At 43.8% G+C, this 20,038-nt stretch overlaps 1 protein-coding gene across 9 annotated transcripts in view; it reads left to right on the top strand.

Annotated features, from left to right (window-relative positions):
* The window catches only part of fmnl1a (formin-like 1a), a 265,065-nt gene that overhangs the window by 175,449 nt on the left and 69,578 nt on the right, over window positions 1-20,038 (top strand). For 6 of the 9 annotated variants that reach the window (XR_011955183.1, XR_011955182.1, XM_072561822.1 and 3 more), the window contains 3 exons: window positions 3,007-3,112; window positions 11,083-11,159; window positions 13,179-13,272. Coding sequence is in view for 7 of the 9 variants with exons in the window: in XM_072561822.1 (XP_072417923.1) it covers window positions 3,007-3,112; window positions 11,083-11,159; window positions 13,179-13,272 (277 nt within the window). In the remaining 2 variants the exon portion in view is untranslated. The remainder of the gene's footprint in view (window positions 1-3,006; window positions 3,113-11,082; window positions 11,160-13,178; window positions 13,273-20,038) is intronic. The other 3 variants (XM_072561823.1, XM_072561821.1, XM_072561820.1) reach the window with 2 other exon arrangements.

Genomic DNA, 20,038 nt, shown 5'->3' with positions numbered 1-20,038 from the left:
CGACTAACATGATAGTTAGCTGAATGTAAAAAAAAGTCCATCTTCATATTACTGCAGTTATTTTAATCAAACTGTGCAAGAAGATGGGACTTGACCTGGGTGGCACAGTGACTCTGTGGTTAGCACTGTGGTCTCACAACATTTGCCACCTGGGTTCGATTCCAGCCTCGGGTGACTGTCTGTGTGGAGTTTGCACATTCTCCCTGTGTCTGTGTGGGTTTCCTCCGGGTACTCCGGTTTCCTCCCACAATCCAAAGATGTGCAGGTTAGGATGGTTTGGCAATGGGAAACACAGAGATAGGGTAAGGGGTGGTGGGTCTGGGTGATGCTCTTCAGAGGGTTTGTCCAGACTCAATTGGCTGAATGGCCTTCGTCCATACTGTAGGGGTTCTATGATCCTGGATCAGAGGTAGTGACTGTACCTCAAAAGCCCACTAGACATGCCGAGGTATGAGGCCTATTGCTTGCCAGAGCCACCTATTTTCAGCCATAAGTGTAACTAAGTTAGGAGACATGAAACTACTGTTCCTGCTATTACTGCCATCTTAGACCACTGCTCCCATTGCACTCACAATCCAAATCCACTATCCACAAACAAGCATGTCATGGGGCAGCCAGTAACCCTTTGACTGGCTGCAGGTACCTGCATCACACTGACATGAGTGTGGCATCTGGAATGCCAAAAACACAGCTTGCACTAAGTAATGCGTTAATCCTCATCGCCCCCACATTCTCTGATAGAAGGCTGAGTTCTCATTCTTGATGCTGGAATATCAGCAGAAATCCCTTTCGAGGCTGGAGCCTGGATGAACATTAAATAGGAAGCCCAGCAGATATATTCGAAATAGCCGAGGGGAAAAATAACCTTGGGACACAAGTTCAGGGAAGACAAATCATTCCACAGAACAAGTCAATCCTATACACAGGCTTATTAATCAGTGTGCTCAGGTCTTGTTCAACGAGAGTGATTCATGAGCTTTGGCAGTTGTATAACTGAATGAATGTGTTAATATTAACCTCTCTCTTTATTGTTTTCATGCTTCTTGGGGATGCGTCTTCTCTCGGTGGGTACATGAAGAAAAAATGAAAAACTAACCAGAGAGCAGCATTGTTTCACATTCCAAAACCCATGGAGGTTCCGTCTAAGCGATGACATTGTCCTGATAGGCTCCCTGTCTGATACATTGCTCACCCATTCAGCTCTCATATTCAGTCCAATGCATTGTTCAGTCCACACAGATCTGCTGTATGACAGACTGTTCAATCCACTGACTCCCCCACCCCCCCCCCCCCCCACCACCACCACCACCTGTGTACTGATGCTTGTACTGTTTTACAAATCTAGGTACAGAGATAGGATGGCTAAATGGTGCACTTTTGCAAGTGTGAGTCAATATGCATGTCTGTGTGTCCTTACTCTACAGCCGAATAAGAGATCCTTCAAAACCACAAAGCCTTTGTCTCAGAAATGAATATCTCAGTGCACCAGCTGCCTGTCCTTAGATGCCTTCAGGCGTGAGTCAAAGAGACCAACCCCTTCTTGGCCACTAGTCAATCACCTGCTTTGCAGATGGTCCATGTGCACCACAGACTCAGGCTGGTTTGAGCCCAGCTATGAACAATGTTGTTTCATAGCTCTGTGATTTTAATTTAATTCTTTATCTGTACTTGTCGCTCACCCTTAGGAGTTTACCAGAGACATGTAGAATTCTCCAGTATGGGTGAGTAATGAATTTATCGTTGCAGACATCAGCAGAAACTGTTGCTGGGCCCATCTCATCATTGGCCAAAGAGTGAAATATGTCAGAAGTAAGACTTAAAATATCATGGTAACCTTTTGACCTGTTGCCATGATACAGAGTCATACACATTTCCCCAGTGTTATTGCACACTTTTTAATTTTTCTTTTGCTGAGCTTCTATTTACAAGTGAATGGTTATGATGTGGAGGTGCCGGTGTTGGACTGGGGTGGACGAAGTCAGAAATCATGTGATACCAGGTTATAGTCCAACCGGTTTATTTGGAAACACAAGCTTTCAGAGCGCTGCCCCTTCATCAGGTGTACAAGGGGCTATGCTCTGAAAGTTTTGATTTCAAATAAACCTGTTGGATTGTAACCTGGTGTTGTATGATTTCTGACAAAGTGGTTGGTAATAACTGGAAAACAAAGGAATCTGCTCCACGTTTAACCTGAGTTCATTGTTCACACGCAGACCAGACATCAGCTTGGAATTATTCTCTTTCAGAGGTCTCTTTCTTGCCTGACTTCAAAAATGGAAACAACAGGCAGTACTTAACGGGACCTGTTAGGTTGGGATGTGTGGTGGGCTGGGGAATTGGTTAAGTTGGAGTCAAAATTTGGATCTCCTGACAGTGGATTAAAGGGTAGAGATTAAGTTAGAGACAGCACTCCTGTCACCATTCGCTTCCCTGAGACCAGCCTGTGTTATATCTAAGTCATAAGGCCGCACGCAGTAGGAGTATTTGGCTATTCAGCCCTGCGAGGCTATCCACCATTCAAATAAAATCATGGCTGCTCTTCTTGTGGTCTCAACTCTACTTTCCTGTTGCTCCCTCAATAAGCCTTATCTTCCTTTGTCAATTGAAGATCTCTCAAATTCAACCTTGAATATATTCAATGCCTAACCACTGGTCTGTGGAAGAGGCACTTACAGAAGAAAGTCATCCTCCCCTGAGGTTGAGGTGGTTTCCTGGCTTTGAACTTGGAACCGGCCTGTTAACATGGGCAGAGAGATGTGTGTCTCTCTTTGAATTCTACCCAATATCCTCTACCTGTACTCTATCAATCCACACAGATAGTTTCCAACTCCCTATTCAGTCTGTATTACCATCCCAGGTTATTTAATAGAACACTGAGACCCCAGCCATCAGTCCGAAACAGATTCCACAGTTTATGTCTCCCTGTTACCAATCATTCATTAAAAACACAAATCCGGTCTCCCGTAACTCATTGATTGTAAAGGCTGCTCATTTTGTCTGTCTCAGGCACACCATGCACAGTAGAAAAGCACTGAGGAACTCCCGGATTGTAAGCCAGAAGGACGATGTTCATGTCTGTATCATGTGCCTACGTGCCATCATGAACTACCAGGTAAGAGGAAACCACTTGGTCTCTAATGGCTGGGGGTTGGCTTTCGATTGGATTGAGTTCCTGTATGTGTTTCCTATTCTGCACCTTCTTGACTCCATTTCAGGAAATTCCATCGTGTGCTTGGGACTTGTCTGTGTTATTAATCGCCTGAGCACCACTCTTTACAGTGAAGAATTTATCTTTGTTTTCTAATGAAAATATATGTTTATAACTCTTCCTCTTTGAATTAGTGAGCGTGCGTGCTGTAATCCCTATCGCTTCAGAATTGCCTCCAGTTCAAACCCTAATCTTAGGTGAAGCTGATCAAATTGGATTCATGCTTAGATGACAGATTTCGACCTTGAGCTGAGAAATCCCTGAATATTAGATCACTTTTGAAGCTGATGCATAAAATTTAGGATGAAGTTATTTTATCAAGCGTTTTGTCACATCTCCTCCATGCAGTCCATGAATCAGTTATGTTCCAGTACGTACGCATTTGTTAATTTGGAGAATGTAGCACCTAACCCTATCCCAATCCCTACCCTAATCCCCGTCACTAAATTCATTGCTAACCCCTAACCCTATCCATACCAAACCATACAAATTACTACAACTTGAATGACTCAATGGTCTTTTCTCGGAGATGGTTAGTTGGCAAATGTTGACCGGGATATGCAAACAACTGATGCCATGGGACCTATCACTCACCATTGACCCACCAGAGATAGCCTCAGTGTAACATCCAGTGGGAATTTTTCTTATTTGTTCACAGAATATAGGCGTTGCTGGCTAAGCACATCCCTAATTGCCTAGAGGGCAGTTAAGAGTCAGCCTTATTATTGTGCGGCTGGAGTCATATGTAGGTCAGACCAGGGAAGGACAATAGATTTTCTTCCCCAAAAGACATAAGTGATATAGATGGGTTGAAATGCAGCACCTCCAACAGTACAGGGTTCCTGTAATACTGCACAGGGGCTTCGGTTTGGATCAAATGCTCAACTTGAATGGCACCATCAGTATCGGTATCTGAGCTTATCTTTCAGCTCGGTCATAGATTAGGTTTAGTTTTGATTGGCCACAGGTGAATAAGAGGGAATGACTGAAAGGAGGCTCTTCTCTGACATGCAGGCAAAGGTCCCGGAAGAGAACATAAAACTGGGAGTGAAAATGGGCATTTCAGCCCTTTTGACATAATCATGGCTGATCTCATAGAACATAGAACATAGAAGAATACAGCACAGTACAGGCCCTTCGGCCCTCGATGTTGCGCCGATCAAAGCCCACCTAACCTACACTAACCCACTATCCTCCATATACCTATCCAATGCCCGCTTAAATACCCATAAAGAGGGAGAGTCCACTACTGCTACTGGCAGGGCATTCCATGAACTTACGACTCGCTGAGTGAAGAACCTACCCCTAACATCAGTCCTATATCTACCCCCCCTTAATTTAAAGCTATGCCCCCTTGTAATAGCTGGGCCTTAACTTTATTTCCCTGCCCGCTCTTTATAACCCTTCAACTCATTCCTGATTAAAAATCTGTCTTATTTCCTCCTTAAATTTACTCAATATCCCAGCATCCATCACACTCTGGGTTAGTGAATTCCACAGATTCATGACTCATTGACACCCATTGGGCAGCATGGTGGTTCAGTGGTTAGCTCAGCTGCCTCATGGACCCAGGCTCAATTCCAGCCTCGGGTGACTGTCTTTGTGGAGTTTGCACATTCTCCCCGTGTCTGTGTGGGTTTCCTCCCACAAACCAAAGAGGATAGTGTTCAGGGATGTGCAGGTTAGGTACATTAGTCAGGGGTGAAATGTAGAATAATAGATTCAGGGAATGTGACTGGGTGAGATACTCTTTGGAGAGTCGATGTGGATTTGTTGGGCCAAAGGGCCTGTTTCCACACTGTAGGGATTCTATGATCTATGAAGTAATTTCTCCTCATCTCAGTTTTAGATCTGTCACCCCTAATCTTAAAACTATAACCTATCATTCTAGATTGCTCCACAAGTGGAGACATCCTCGTGACATCCTTTTTGTCAATCCCTTTTAATACCTGAAATAGATCTCCTCTCATGCTTCTCAACTCCAGAGAGTATCGGCCTAAACTGTTTAATCTCTCTTCCCTGGAATCATTAAGGGTGGCACGGTGTCTCAGTGGTTAGCACTGCTGCCTCACAGCACCAGGGTCCCAGGTTCAATTCCAGCCTTGGGCAACTGTCTGTGTGGAGTTTGCACATTCTCCCCGTGTCTGTGTGGGTTTCCTCCGGATGCTCTGGTTTCGTCCCACAGACCAAAGATGTGCAGGTCAGGTGAATTGGCCATGCTAAATTTCCCACAGTGTTAGGTGCATTAGTCAGAGGGAAATGGGTCCAGGTGAGTTACTCTTCAGAGGGTCAGAGTAGAGTGGTTGGGCCAAAGGGCCTGTTTCCACACTGTGGGGAATCTAATCTAATCTAGCAGATATCTAGTGGACCTCCTCTGAACTGCCTGCAATACAACTACATTCCTCCTCCAGTAAGGGGAGCACAATTGTATACAGTACTCCAGGTGTGGTATCACCATTGCCTTGTATGGCAACACTTCCCTTCTTTTATACTCTATTCTTTAAGGCTAAGAGAATATTTAATAGAGGATTTTAAAATGATGAAGGATTTCGAGAGTGAAGGGAGAGTGTTTCCTCCAATGGGGAATTTATGATTAGGTTTGTCAATTGTAAAAGCATCATTGGAAGATTAAGAAATGGTTGGAAATAGTTTATTTTGTACAGTATGGAATACTTTAGCATGGAGACTAGTTAAAACTGAGACCATTGGATCTTGTTTAGTTAGTAAAGGGAAATGACTGCAGCAGAGGAAGACCTTTGGCTTCGACAAAAGATTCAGATAATGTATGAGTCTTGGGTTAAACTAGTAAAGAGCTGTCCCAGACACGATGAACCAACCAACCTCTGTGCACAGAGCAGACCCCCTCAAAATATACTAAAAAGGTAGCCTAGACCCTATTTTCTTATTTTAAAGGCAATCGTCAGGTGCAGTGTGACTGGTCAAACTACTCGACGTTAAGCAAAACACAATTTATTTAAACGCTATAGTTAAAATACAACAAAAGAAAGAAGGAATTGGACTAACTTGACTCCATTGGAAAATATAACAGGGTAACAGTTACAGGGCTATTACTAACCGATTTTTCCAATCTAGTAAAACACTTTGGCAAAAAGCTAATTCAGACACAGATTGTCTCCAATGGAACTCTAGTAGCAGGCAAAGCATGGTCAGCTTGTGGCTATAACCCAGAGAGGGGAAAACGTAGCTCTCACTTACCCTGACAGCCTGTGTTTGTACAAAACTTTAGTTACAACTTACAGCAAGCAATTTCCAGCAAGTAAGGGCCCAAGGTTAAAGATTTCCAGATTTGTAAATTGCAGATTGTAAAAAAAAACGCAATTCTACTTCATAGATCATAGAATCCCTACTGTATGGAAACAGGCCCTTCGGCCCAAAAGGTCCACACCGACCCTCCAAAATGTATGCTACCCAGACCCATTCCCTGGATCTATTACTCTATATTTTACCCCTGACTAATGCACCTAACCTGCACATCCCTGTTCAAGGATGGGGGTGTCGCTGGCAAGATCAGCATTTATTGCCCAGCCCTAATTGCCCTCAAGAAGGTGAAAGTGATCCATGTGGTCTATACTCACAGCACAGTTAGTCAGCAGTTCCAGGGTCTTGACCTGGTGAAAGTGAACAACTAGTGATAGCTCCTCGTCAAGATGAAATGTGGTTTGGAAGGAGATTTGTACTAATTTGAATTGAATTAGCTTTATTGGCACGTCCTCAAATGAATGCAGTGAAAGGTTTACAGTTGTCGCATTATAGCGCCATATCAGGCCCAAAGGTACCAAGGGATAGATACTTAAGATCAAATTCTTAGGAAACAGAAAAACAAATTAGTAAAGTAAAGAAATAAATAAAGTGCTGGTATTCTCAATCTTTGTTTTCTAGATGGGAGAGGTTATAGGTTTGGAAGGTGTTATTGAACAAGGCTTAGGGAGTTGCTCCAGTGCATCTTGTAGACTGTACCCACTGCTACAACTGTGCCCTAGTAGTGGAGGCAGTGAGTGTTGAAGACGGTGGAGGGAGGGCTGAATGAGTAGGCTGCACTCTTCTGGATGGTTTAAGCTCCTTGATTATTATTGAAACTGCACTTATTGTACTATCTTTGCTGTTCCATGTCACATTATGTGTCCAATTTCCAGCTCTTTGAACAGAGATTACTTCTGGTATTGTTTTCCCGCTTCTGATTGGAGATTGGTTCTCAAAGCTGCTGATTGGCTGAATGAGCCCTGCTGGCTTCACTTGAACAATTAACCAATCAGTAGCTTGGGAACCAGAATCTCCTTTACAGTTGAGAAATGCTCTTTTAATTATTTATTTGCACCTCACTGAATTGCCATTTTTTGTGAAGCCCCTTACCCTGCCTCCCACTGTACGTAACACGATGCTGAATTCCACTCTTTGATATTTCTTCCCTAAAACCCCACACACTCCTTTTAATCTTCAAACATCTTGAATAACCTACCTTTCTTCATCAGCTCTTTTGTTACGAGGAATCTCTCCCCTTCTCCACAGCTCAGCATCTGTTCCATTTTGCTATTTTAAACCTATGCTCCTCCCTGTCCTGGGACTTGCATGTATTACTGAATAAATTCATGTTGTTGGATGGCACCATTGATGAGATTACTTCAGTGCTGACAATGATTCAGAACCTGGACTGAAAGAGGCAGCAATCAAATGTAGAACTGGAGCACTCCAACCTTCAAACAAAAGTGCTACCTGCTGTGAGATGAAGCTGGTGAAATGTGTTATTGGACTAAATCCTTTCCATTTCAGTTAAAGCTTAAGAAATGAAAGGGAATTATTGAATGTCAGGCAGCGACGTGTGAGGATGTTAAGTCATAAATCTTGACGATGTTTAATTGGGAGCGTATTCTATTTAATGCAGCGTTATCAAAGCTGGCAAATATTTGCCCTCTTGAGACGTCAGATTGAGTTTAGCAATTTCCAAATGGAGTAATTGTGCTGGAGCTGGAGATATGCTTCTGTGAGTTGGAATGAAACAATTAACACATTCCTGGCCCTTACTGACTCTGGCTGAGTGAAGATTTAAAGTGATGGGGAAATTTCATCCGGAACATGTGATTATCCTTGATAACCTGTTTGCCTCTTCATTTTCGTCCCAGAGGTAGCTGTGTCCTTTAGTTGGGTTACATACTGCAGGACAGAAGAGTTCAATCGCTCCTTCCTGTTCCCAAACTAATTATAATTCACTTCATTTTTGAATTCTGATGATATTTTTAGCCTGAATTTATTTGCACATGTGATCATGCAGAACACTGCGTAATTTGAACTGCATCCAGCCTTTCACGGTCTTCGTTTTGCTTTGTGAGTGTGCGACAGCACAAGTACACACGTCACAGATGTGTAAGGTCCAGTTTTGAACCTACATCTTCACTCACACTCCGTATAAACCTGCTTGTGTTCACACCCATTCCAGTATATGTGCACAAACAATCACACTCGTAATTCCATACAAGTGCACGCTCAGACACACACATGCACATACATAACTGTTGAACAGAGAGACCTAGGGATTCAGGTCCATAATTCTTTAAAATGTGCATCACAGGTAGACCAGGTAGTTAAGAAGGCATTTCACTCTTGCCTTCACTGCTCAGACCCTTTGAGTATGGGAGTTGGGGCATCATGTTAAGGTTGTACAGGGTGAGGCCTCTTCTTGAGTACTGTGTGCAGGCCTGTTATAGGAAGGATATTATTAAACTGGAGAGGGTTCAGAAAAGATTTACCAGGATGTTGCTGAGAATGGAGGGTCTGAAGTGTAAAAATAAACTGGAAAGGCTGGGACTTTTTTCACTGGAGCGTAGGAGGTTGAACCTTTATTGAGGTTTATAAAATCATGAGGGGCATCGATAAGATGAATGACGCGAGTCTTTTCTCTTGGATGGGGGCATTCAAAACTAGGGGGCATATTTTTAAGATGAGAGGAGAAAGATTCAGAAAGGACAGGAGGGGCAACCTTTTTATACAGAGAGTGAATGAACTGCCAGAGGAAGTGGTGGATGCAGGTACAGTTACAGTGTTTAAAAGATATTTGGATAAGTTCAATGACTAGGAACGGTTTAGTCAGATATGGGCCAAGCATAAGCAGATGGGACTAGTTTGGTTTGGGAACGTGGCCAACGTGGACTAGTTGGACCGAACAGTCTGTACCCATGCTGCAGACTGTTGTATGCTTCTTGTATGTGCAGTCTCTTATGCACATCCATTCATATACAACCACACACTCAACCACCACACTCTCACTCACACTCATACTCTGCTCTGGCACTTACTGACATTTGTACACACAGAGCCACACTGCATGGAAACAGACCCTTTGGTCCAACCAGACCATACTGTACATAATCCCAAACTAAACCAATCCTGCCTGCCTGCTCCTGGCCCATATCCCTTCAAACGTTTCCTGTTTGTGTATGTATCAAAGTGTCTTTGAAATCTTGTAATTGTGCCCACATCTCCGTTTCTTCAGGAAGCTCGTTCCACATGTGTACCACCCTCTGTGTTAAAAACTTTCCCCTCGTCTTTTTTAAATCTCTCTCCTCTCACCTTAAAAATGTGCCCCCCAGTCTTGAAATCCCCCTTCCTAGGGGAAAGTCAGCTACCATTAACCCTATCTATACCCCTCATGATTTTGTAAACCACTATAAGGCCACCTCTCAACCAACTATGCAACAGTGAAACAATTCACAGCCTATCCAGCCTTCACCCCCACATTCACCAACATTGTGTATCCACGTGTGCACCTACACAAATAAATGTGAACACTCAATTGCACTTTATTTACCTACCCTTGCTCATATATATGTTCTTATTACACATTTGTCTGCCAAACACCATTTTGATGCTAGTGTGGTTTCTGAGAGACCAAGACCCTGCCAGCATTGACTCAGGAAAAGCAATTCACTTTCCCTGTCCAGTTTTCTCTACAAATTCACAGCAGTAACCTTCCCATTCTTGACTGGACATCTGATGCTGTCTCCCAGCGGAACTACAGTTGGAGGACTGAAATTAGAGGGATGTTATTGCCTGGGCTAAACTCGTGCAAAAGAGTAGAACTTTCCTAGCGAGCTGAAAACTGTAGCATGAGGTTGATTTACTCCTTTATCTATGCATTCCCCTTTTGTAATGGCCATTACACAAGTTTCTAAGCAGGATTAGTTTGTAGTTATCAGACAGAACAGGGAATAATTAAATCAGAGTTTGAAGTTGTAATTTAGCCTCAGTTTTAAAGTCATAAGGCTGAGCTTTGAAGGCATACTGAGAAGGCTTCTCTGTTGGTGGGTCTGTCTCTTCGATTGGGCCATTTTCAGTTAAACCAATGATAATGAGCAGATCCTGGAATTCTCCAAGTGGAGCAGACCTCATGCCTGCACCATTCAGGCTTTTCCCAGAGTGGATGTGGCCAAGTAAGTCCCTGTCACTCAAAACAAACTGTCTGAAGTGTTTGCTCTTGATGAGAGAAAGGAAATAGGAGCAGGAGTAGGCCATCTGTCCCATTCAGCCTCCTCCATGACCCCAAGAAGAGCTGGGAACTCAGGGTTACACAGCTGAATGAGGCTGTGATTCAATTCCATCCCTTTGTATTTGTGTTTGAATGTCTTGCCTCCCACAAAATAAAAGGACCGTGATATAACAAGCCTCTTTAGGATTTTCCTTTCCTTAGGGTCTTTACCTCAAACCCCAACCTTCTTTCCCTTTCCTCATACAAGCTGACATGCAGATATTTTGAAATATATTTCTGTTTTTATTTCAGCTGCAACTGTTTTAATATTACTGTAGTTAATAAACACCGTGATTCAGCATTTGATGTTCTCTGCTGGGTTTTTTTCTCTCTCTAGTCTGGATTCACCTTGGTGATGGAACATGAGCAGTGTGTGAATGAGATCACCCTCAGCCTGAACAATAAAAGTGCAAGGTAAGGCATTCAAGATAATAAGAATCAAGCAAGATCATAATCACAGCGATTCTAGCAGTGCAAATTTAGCTGGATTTAGCTACTGATTCACACCAATGTATCTCCAGGTGTCACTGGATAGGGAATTTGTTGAATTTTTGTCCTTACTGGGGGCCCTTGTTACATACTGATAGCATTCCTACTTCTGAAGCAGGAGGCCAGGATTCAAGTCCTACCTGCTGCAGAGGTTGGTTACGGGAGAAAAAGTTCTCCTAATTGCAGTGGTATTGAGATTAATTGCGTTGTAATAATGCAACAGTTATTGCAATTCTAATGGAGCCCAGAATTGAACCTAAAACCAATGTCCTTGTTAATAACTAGCAACACTCTGTGCAAAGAGTAATTAAAGTGTCCTGCCCCTTATTAACACTTTGTGTCCAATGACAATTGAGGATTCCCACCCATTGGCACAATTACATTGTTTCACCTGGCAAAGCAAACCAGTGGTAAACCTAGATCCTGACATCAGAAAAGATTGATGCCATTTAAGGGACTCATCACAAAGGTTGATTAAAACATTCAGCTTCAACTCAAGCAACGTGGTACTATTGAGGGCAAATTGCTCCTTTTGATTGGCAGGCTATCCATCAGCTTAAACATAATTCCACTACTAATAATGTGCAGTGGTTGCATCTCCAGGTTGTACATTAGCAAATTGCCAGGACATCTTTTGCAACTCCTAAATCTCCTGTGTTTAGTCACATACACCTGTCCCTTTACTTGAGGTTTGTAACTCTCAGAGCCACGTGTTTCCACTGTTATGTGACTCTGTCAGGGCTTGCTTTCTGTGCATGTTATGTGGTCTGGCCATGCTAAATTGTCCATAGTGTTCAGGGATGTGCAGACCGGGTGGCTTAGCCATGGGAAATGTGGGTTTCTGGGTAGGGGGAGGTGCTGGGTCTGGATGGAATGCTGTTCAGAAGGTCAGTGTGGGCTCTTTGGGCTAAATGGCCTCTGTGCATTCTATGACTCTCTGCTGCTCCTCTGCCTCATCATTAGGCATATGGAGTCCAAGTGCAATGCAGCTTGATGGGTGAGTTGCAGCCATTTTGAATGACAGGTAGCAAGCTCCTCCCAGTCATTAATGTCAATGCTGTCTAGCTTCAAGGCTACTCAAACATTCAAAGTGACAAGAACAGCAGGTGCATAGGAATACTATCCCCTCCAAGTTCCTCTCCCAAGTGGCAAACTGACCTGTCTTATACATCTATCACTGTTCTGTCATTGTCGCTGGGTCAAAATCCTTTAATTCCCCAGCAACAACATTCCCACCAAGCTGTGCCCATGCACAGGACCCTGGAAGGTACCACACTCAGACCTTGGTTTATTTAAGTACAGTGCAGCAATTGTTCAAAAAAAGTGGACCATATATTGAAAATGTTGTCAATCATTAATAATTAATTTCAAATACAATGTTACTAAACAACAGCATGGGGTTGCCTTTATCACGTTATTTCACTACCAGTTTCTTTGTGAGAATAGATGTGGGTGATAAATGCCAACCTTGCCAAGAATGCCCATGTCCCCAGAAAAAACAAACTTATGAAAACCCTGTTATCTGAGGGGCGGCACAGTAGCTCAGTGGTTAGCACTGCTGCCTCACAGCGCCAAGGACCCGGGTTTGATTCCAGCCTTCAGTGACTGTCTGTGTGGAGTTTGCACATTCTCCCTGTGTCTGTGTGGGTTTCCTCCGGGTGCTCCGGTTTCCTCTCACAGTCCAAAAATGTGCAGGTTAGGTGAATTGCCCGTAGAGTTAGGTGCATTAGTTAGGGGGAATGGGTCTAGGTGGGTTACTCTTGGGAGGGTTGGTGTGGACTAGTTGGGCTGAAGGGCCCATTTCCACACTGTAGGGAATCTAACCTAACCTTCTTGGTAAAGTGTCTATCTGGGGCCTGTTGAGCCTGCAGGTCACTGCAGCAGTCCACTTACTATTTGATGGGATTGAGTGTGAGCTGAACGCCGCATGTTTTCTTCATGCAGGACAAAGGCGCTGGTGTTGGAACTGTTAGCCGCAGTGTGCCTGGTGCGAGGAGGGCATGACATCATTCTTTCAGCGTTTGAGAACTTCAAAGAGGTAGCAAACGTCACCATGTATTCCCTGTTTCGTGTGCTGAGATGTCTGTGTGATTCCGATTCATGATCTGTGCACTAACGTGATTATCTGACAGGGTCAAACCTAATTCTAGGACCTGTAATTCTCAACTTTCTCGTTGCAAATCCTGTTAGTATACTGAGTCAGTGGGGAAGATCCTAAAGCTCCTACAATTGATTGTAAAAAGTTATTTACGTACGTTTAGTATTGAATTATGCACCACCCCTTCCTGTAATCCAATGGGATTTTTTACGGGTTGGAGCGAAAGGTCTGTTTCCATGCTGTACATCTCTATGACTCTATGTCCACCTGAGCAGACTGATGGTTCAACATCCCATTGAAAAGGCAGACCTCCAATGCTGCTGATTCCTTCCACACTGCACTATCAATGCTGATCGTGTTAAGGAAGTCGGTGATGGATTTCAACTTTTGAATGTTTGAAGGATGAACTGCAGGGAGAAAGGAGTAGAGAGAGAGAGAGGGGAACCAGTGTGTTGGGTTCCATGGAACTAAGTGGCTTGAAAGAGTAGTGCAGACTTAACTCCTGATGAACTTTCCTTTTCTGTGATTGATGCCCTGGGCTTCTTGATTAATAGCTGGAGTCTGATTATTGTCACTTTTGTATTGTGTTGGCAAATTGCACACTGCAAGTTGCTATAAAGAGCAATGGGAGGAATGAAAATTTAAACTGTTTTATTAATATTTCTTAGGAGATAAATATTGGCCAGACACTGAGGAGAAAACGTCAGCCCCTTCTCTAGTTCCATGGGACCTTTTTGTATCCACTCGAACAGGTTTACCATCTTGTCCGTAGGAAGCTGATTTGACTGCACCGCCTCAATTTTACACTATCACGTTCGTTTAAGTATGGCTGAATAACTCTTCCCAAAGAGGTTGTTTTCACCATTAATTTGCCAGTAGTGCTCCATGGAAAATATAGAAACCACCCTATCCTATTTTCTGTTATCCCCACTGAGTATTTCAGTGCCTCCGGTCAAAAATCGAGGTCAGGGCATCATACAGATTGGAAACAGACCCTTCGGTCCAACCAATCCATGCCGAACGTAATCCCAGACTAAAGTAGTCCCACCTGCCTGTGCTCTCCCCATATCATTGCAAACCCTTCCTATTCATACACTTATCCAAATGTCTTTTAGATGTTGTAACTCTACCTGCATCCATCACTTCCTCTGGAAAATGATTCCACACACGAACCACTCTCTGTGTCAAAAAGTTGCCCCCCATGTCCTTGTAAAATCTTTCTCCTCTCACCTTAAAAACATGCCCCCTCATCTTGAAATCCCGACCCTAGGGAAAAGACACTTGTCATTCACCTTATCTCTGCCCCTCATGATTTTATAAACCGCTGTAACGTCACCTCTGAACCTCCTACACTCCAGTCAAAACATCCCAGCCTAAACAGCTTCTCCTCATAACTCTATGTTAACATTGATCAGAAAGTGAACTGGAATAACCATTTAAATACCATGGCAGAAGATCACATTCCAGGAATATTGTAGTGAGTAATTCCACTCCTGACTCCCCAAAGCCTGTCCACCATCTACATGTTGGTGAGGCTGTACTTGGAGTATTGTGTTCTGTTTCGGTCACCTTGTTATAGGAAGGATGTTATTAAACTGGAAGGAGTGCAGAAAAAAATTACAAGGATGTTGACTGGACTCAGTTGTCTGAGTTATAGGGAGAGGTTGGACAAGTTAGGACGTTTTTCTTCAGAGCGTAGGAGACTGAGGGAGGACCTTACAGAGGTCTATAAGATCATGCGAGGCATGGATAGGGTGAATGTACTCAGTCTTTTTTTAATCAAGGACTCGAGGGTATCAGTTTCAGGTTAAAGGGGAAAGAATAAAAGGGAACCCGAGGGCGAACCTTTTTACACAGAGGGTGGTATACATATGGAATGAGCTTCCAGTGGAAGAGGTTGAGGTGGGTACATTAACAACATTTAAAAGGCATTTGGGCAAATACATGGATAGGAAAGGTTTAGTAGGATATGGGCCAAGTGCAGGGAGATGGGGTTAGCGTAGATGGACATTTTGGTCGGCATGGACCAGTTTGGGTCAAAGGGCCTGTCTCCATACTATGACTCCAAGACTAAATCCAGACAGTGATGGAATACTTGCCTGGATGAGTGCAGCTCTAACAACACTGAAGAAATCAACAGGATAAAGCAACTGGCCTTAATCCACCCTTCTTCCACCACTTTAAACATTTATTCTCGATACCACTGATGCACAGTGTGCACCATCCACATTGTGTACTCCAACAACTTCATGAGGCTCCTTCAGCACCTTCCAAGCCTGATCCCTCTAAGCACCAGGAAGGAAAGTGCCAACGGATGCCTAGGAAAACCAGAAGTGGCATATTCCCCTCCAAGCTGCTCACCATGCTGATGTGGAGCTGTACTTCTGTTCCCTCACTTGTTGCTGGGTCAAAATCTTGGACCTCTGTCTCTCACTGCATTGTGGGTTTACCTACATCACATAGACTGTAACAGTTCAGGAAGGCAGCTCAATGCCACCGTCAAGGGCTGCATGGTGGTTCAGTGGTTAGCACTGCTGCCTTACAGCGCTAGGGACCAGAGTTCAATTCTCCCCTCAGGTGACTGTCTGTGTGGAGTTTGCACATTCTCCCCATGTCCACATGGGTTTCTTCCAGTAACCTCCCACAGCCCAAAGATGGATTGGCCATTTGGCCATGTTGTTAGGTGGATTGGCCATGGGAAATATAGGGTTATAGGAATTGGGTCGGATGCTCTTCAGAGGATTGGTGTAGACATGAATGGCCTGCTTCCACACAATAGGGATTCTATTATTCAAATTAGGGATGAACAATGAATGCTGACCCAGGAAATGATGTCCACGTCCTGCGAAAGAATTAAAAAATTTGGCTTGAATGAGTATTTTCCCCCTCATCCCCCAGAGGATGTGTAAGGGATCTTTTTTAATTGTGACCTTTTTGTCTGTCCACTTGCAATTATGTAAAACCTGCTTTGCTGAAACTTATAATGTTAAAGAGGGCAGATCGAATTCTACCAGCAAGCCCATTGCTTTGTGCAGCACTTGTGGGATTTAAAAACATTTATTAGTCATTGTACATTCTGGCAGGAATTTCAATCTGTAAATGCCAAAGACAAGAAAATGAAGCAGAGATCTTTCAGGTCTTCTGGTGCCTATCACGCACGGTTTCAGCTCATTAGTGGGTGCATTGCTTTTGCAGTCTCTCAGTTCCAGTTGCCCCCGTTGCAGTCAGTCAGTGGTTGGAATGATGAGCATCTAGTCAGCTGTGGAGCCGGTGCATCACCCACCCAATCTGCGTTCCCGTCCCTCTGCTGTGAGAACTGTCCCAGGCCGCCAGGTCAATCTTTCCCCTTGGCCTCTGACCTCTGGAATGAGCCTTCTGCCAATGTTTGACATCTGCATGCGGTCCTGTTACGTTAGAATTAGTCGCTGTTAACAGGTGGGAATTCTGCTTATCCACGTAACGTCTGCAGCAGCAAAACTGGTAATCGTCCAAACTGGTCTTCTATACCTTCAAAAGGAGCTCCAGCCTGGATCAGTCCCAGTTATTTCCACATTTTCCTTCTGGGCTGCTTGCCCGTGCTTGTTACCACGTGTGGATTTCCATCCGGCGCTCCCTAGGACACAGTGACTCTGTGGGGGGGTAGGGTGCAAAAGTTGCTGCAGCCTCAGAACTGACTGTGTTTGAAATGCCTCTTGGCAAATAATCTAACAGCTGGCACTTTGATGAAATAAAAAGTGAGTCTCTCTGGAGATCAGAGCTGCTACAATCCATGAACTTGGCCATTTCCCAGATAAACTAAATAGAATGTCTTGGTTGAGCGACTTTGCTTTCACAATGTCCCTTTACAGAGCTGGCACTTAATGACACTTACAGTTATTCAGCTTCAAATCACATCAAAAATCCACAAACCGCTTCCCATCCATGACTAGAGCTCGCAGTGAGTGAAGTGACAGTTAGTAGGTTCATTCAGCCACTATTTTGTGAACATTCTTTTCTTTATTTCTGTATCTGTTCTTGAAATGCGGGCAATACTGGTTGTATTCCTTGACCATCCCTGACTTCAGTTGAACTGAGTGGCTTGCTTGGCCATTTAAGAGGGCAGTTTAGAATCAACTGCATCGCTGTGGATCTGTAAACCAGAACGGCAGATTTCTTACCCTCAAGGACTTTGTAAGACCATAAAAGGTCGGAGCAGAATTATGCCATTCAAGCCCATCAAGCCTGCTCCACCGTTCGATCATGGCGGATATGTTTCTCAGCCTGCCTCCTCACCGTAACTCTTGACCCCCTCACCAATGAAGAATCTGTCCACCTCTGTCTTGAATACACTCAATATCTTGGCCTCCACAGCCTTCTGTGGCAATGAGTTCCACAGATTTGCCACTCTCTGGCTGAAGGAGTTCCGCTTTATTCTAAAAGGTCATCCCTTCACACTGAGTGTCTGCCCTTGGTCCCGGTCTCTCCTACTAGTGGAAACATCGTCTCCATGTTCACACAATCTAGACCTCTCATTATTCTACAAATTTCAATCAGATCCCCCTCATCCTTCTAAACTCCATTGAGTAGCAACCCAGAGTCCTCAACTTCTCGTCATATGACAAGCCCTTCATTCCCAGGAATTTTCTAGTAAACCTCCTCTGGACTCCCTCCAAGGCAAGCACATCCTTTCTGATATGCAGGGCCCAAAACTGCTCACAATATTCCAAATATGGTCAGCCCATAGCCTCGTACAGCCTCAGCAGTGCCTCTCTGCTCTAGGATTCTAGCCATCTTTAATAGCTAGGGTTGACAGTAGGATCTTTTTCCCAGAGTTGAGTTGCCCAGTACTAGGTGGCATGCATTTAAAGTGAGACGGGGAATGTTCAAAGGAGGTGTGAGGGGTAAGTTCTTTTATACAAGAATGATAGGAGTTGGGAATGCTCTGCCAGGGTTAGTAGTGGAAGCAGATACCATAAAGGTGTTTAAGGGACTTTTAGATAATCACATAAATATGCACGGAATGGAGGGATATGGACCAAGTGCAGGCAAAGGGCTTACTTTAAATTGGTGTCATGTTCAGCAAAACATTGCGGGCTGAAGGGCCTGTTCCTGTCTATACTGTTCTAGGTTTGATAAAATCAATACGAACAATGCACCCTCAGTGACCTGTCCAAAATCTGGGGAATCAAAGGACAGCTAGGGTGTGTAGATGGGGATTTAATGACCAGGGCTGGAGAGGGAGTTGGGTATTGGGGAGTTGAGCTGAAAATGTGTTGCTGGAAAAGCGCAGCAGGTCAGGCAGCATCCAAGGAGCAGGAGAATCGACGTTTCAGGCATCAGCCCTTCTTCAGGAGTTGGACAGTTCAACACCATGCTTGAAATCTGAACGTCTGGGCGAGGTGCAGAGCACTTAAACAGCCCGTGGGTCACATCCTAACAGGAGCATGCCCTTTCAGACAATTAGAGAGATTGGGGCAGTTGATCGAGGTCATAAACTGAGTTTGACACGTTAACAACACGGGAGGATTGTCCCTGTTTCTTGTCACAGCAGGAAGGGACCGGAACTGTTCTCAGCAAACTGTTCCATTCTCTCCCAAAAACACTCTGCATGAAGGGATGGGTGTTACATTTCCAGATGAAGGGATGGGTGTTACATTTCCAGATGAAGGGATGGGTGTTACATTTCCAGATGGAGGGTTGGGTGTTACATTTCCAGATGGAGGGTTGGGTGTTACAACTCAGTTCAAGTCTTTTTTTTCTTGTGCTTTCCATTCAGAAGTGTGCAATCAGTTGGAAAAGCCATTGATGATCTCGTCTGCTGTCCATGTTTATCAATCTGTTTCAAATTATAAAAGGTGTCTGAAAACAATTCTGGAGTTTTTACTAATTTCTCAGGCTCCTCACATCAGGCAACTGACTAAATGCAGCAAACCTCTGCCAAGTTTTCATAAACCTGCGATATCAGAAAACTATAATGACCGAAATCTTCTCGTTCTAATAGTGATATCATGATTGCCACTGTGCTCTGCATGGCTCCAATGTTGCCAGCTGAAATTATTCTCAGTGTATCCAGCATCAATGCATTACTGCACTTGTCAGAAATTCCTCTGCAATAATCCATTTATATTAAATGAGTGGACATAGTAACTTTATTCTGACCTGCTACCTATTAAAAATGTGTTGAGTTGGCTGGCTGTATATAGGAATCATATATAGGAATCAAAGTGCACTGCACCAGTCTAAATTTCCCTAAACCTTTCCCCTTCCTCTTTCCCTTTTCCTTCCCCTTCCCCAACCTGCTATGATCTGCTTGCTTTCAAAAACCAATCCTGGCATTCCTGAATCACTATTTCCCTATTTCCCAGTCTTATTCCCCTCTTCCTCTTACTCCTTTTACCTTACTTTTTCACACCTTGGCTTTGTTACCTTGACTGTTCACATGCAGTTTTCTCCAGTCAATCAAATGGTTGAAGGGGAATGTTTGTGACCAGCAGCTAAACATATTCTGTTCGGGTGATTGGTTCCACAGCAATATAAAGGGAGTTGGAGCCGATGACTGTGTTGGAAATGCTTGAGGCTGACAGAATAGGACTAAATTCCAAACGTAGATCATGTTTCTTCTTTCTAAGCAAATAAAACCTATCCAGAACCTGGTACACATTGATGATATTGTTATTTGTGATGACTTCGACATTCTTAGAGAGATTGATAACTTTATCTTTCTTTC

This window comes from Chiloscyllium punctatum, chromosome 42 (genome assembly GCF_047496795.1).
Source record: "Chiloscyllium punctatum isolate Juve2018m chromosome 42, sChiPun1.3, whole genome shotgun sequence".
In the NCBI taxonomy this organism is placed as follows: Eukaryota; Metazoa; Chordata; class Chondrichthyes; order Orectolobiformes; family Hemiscylliidae; genus Chiloscyllium; species Chiloscyllium punctatum.
Note: the sequence above shows the minus strand (reverse complement) of the source record. Positions and strands in the feature narration are given on the sequence as shown.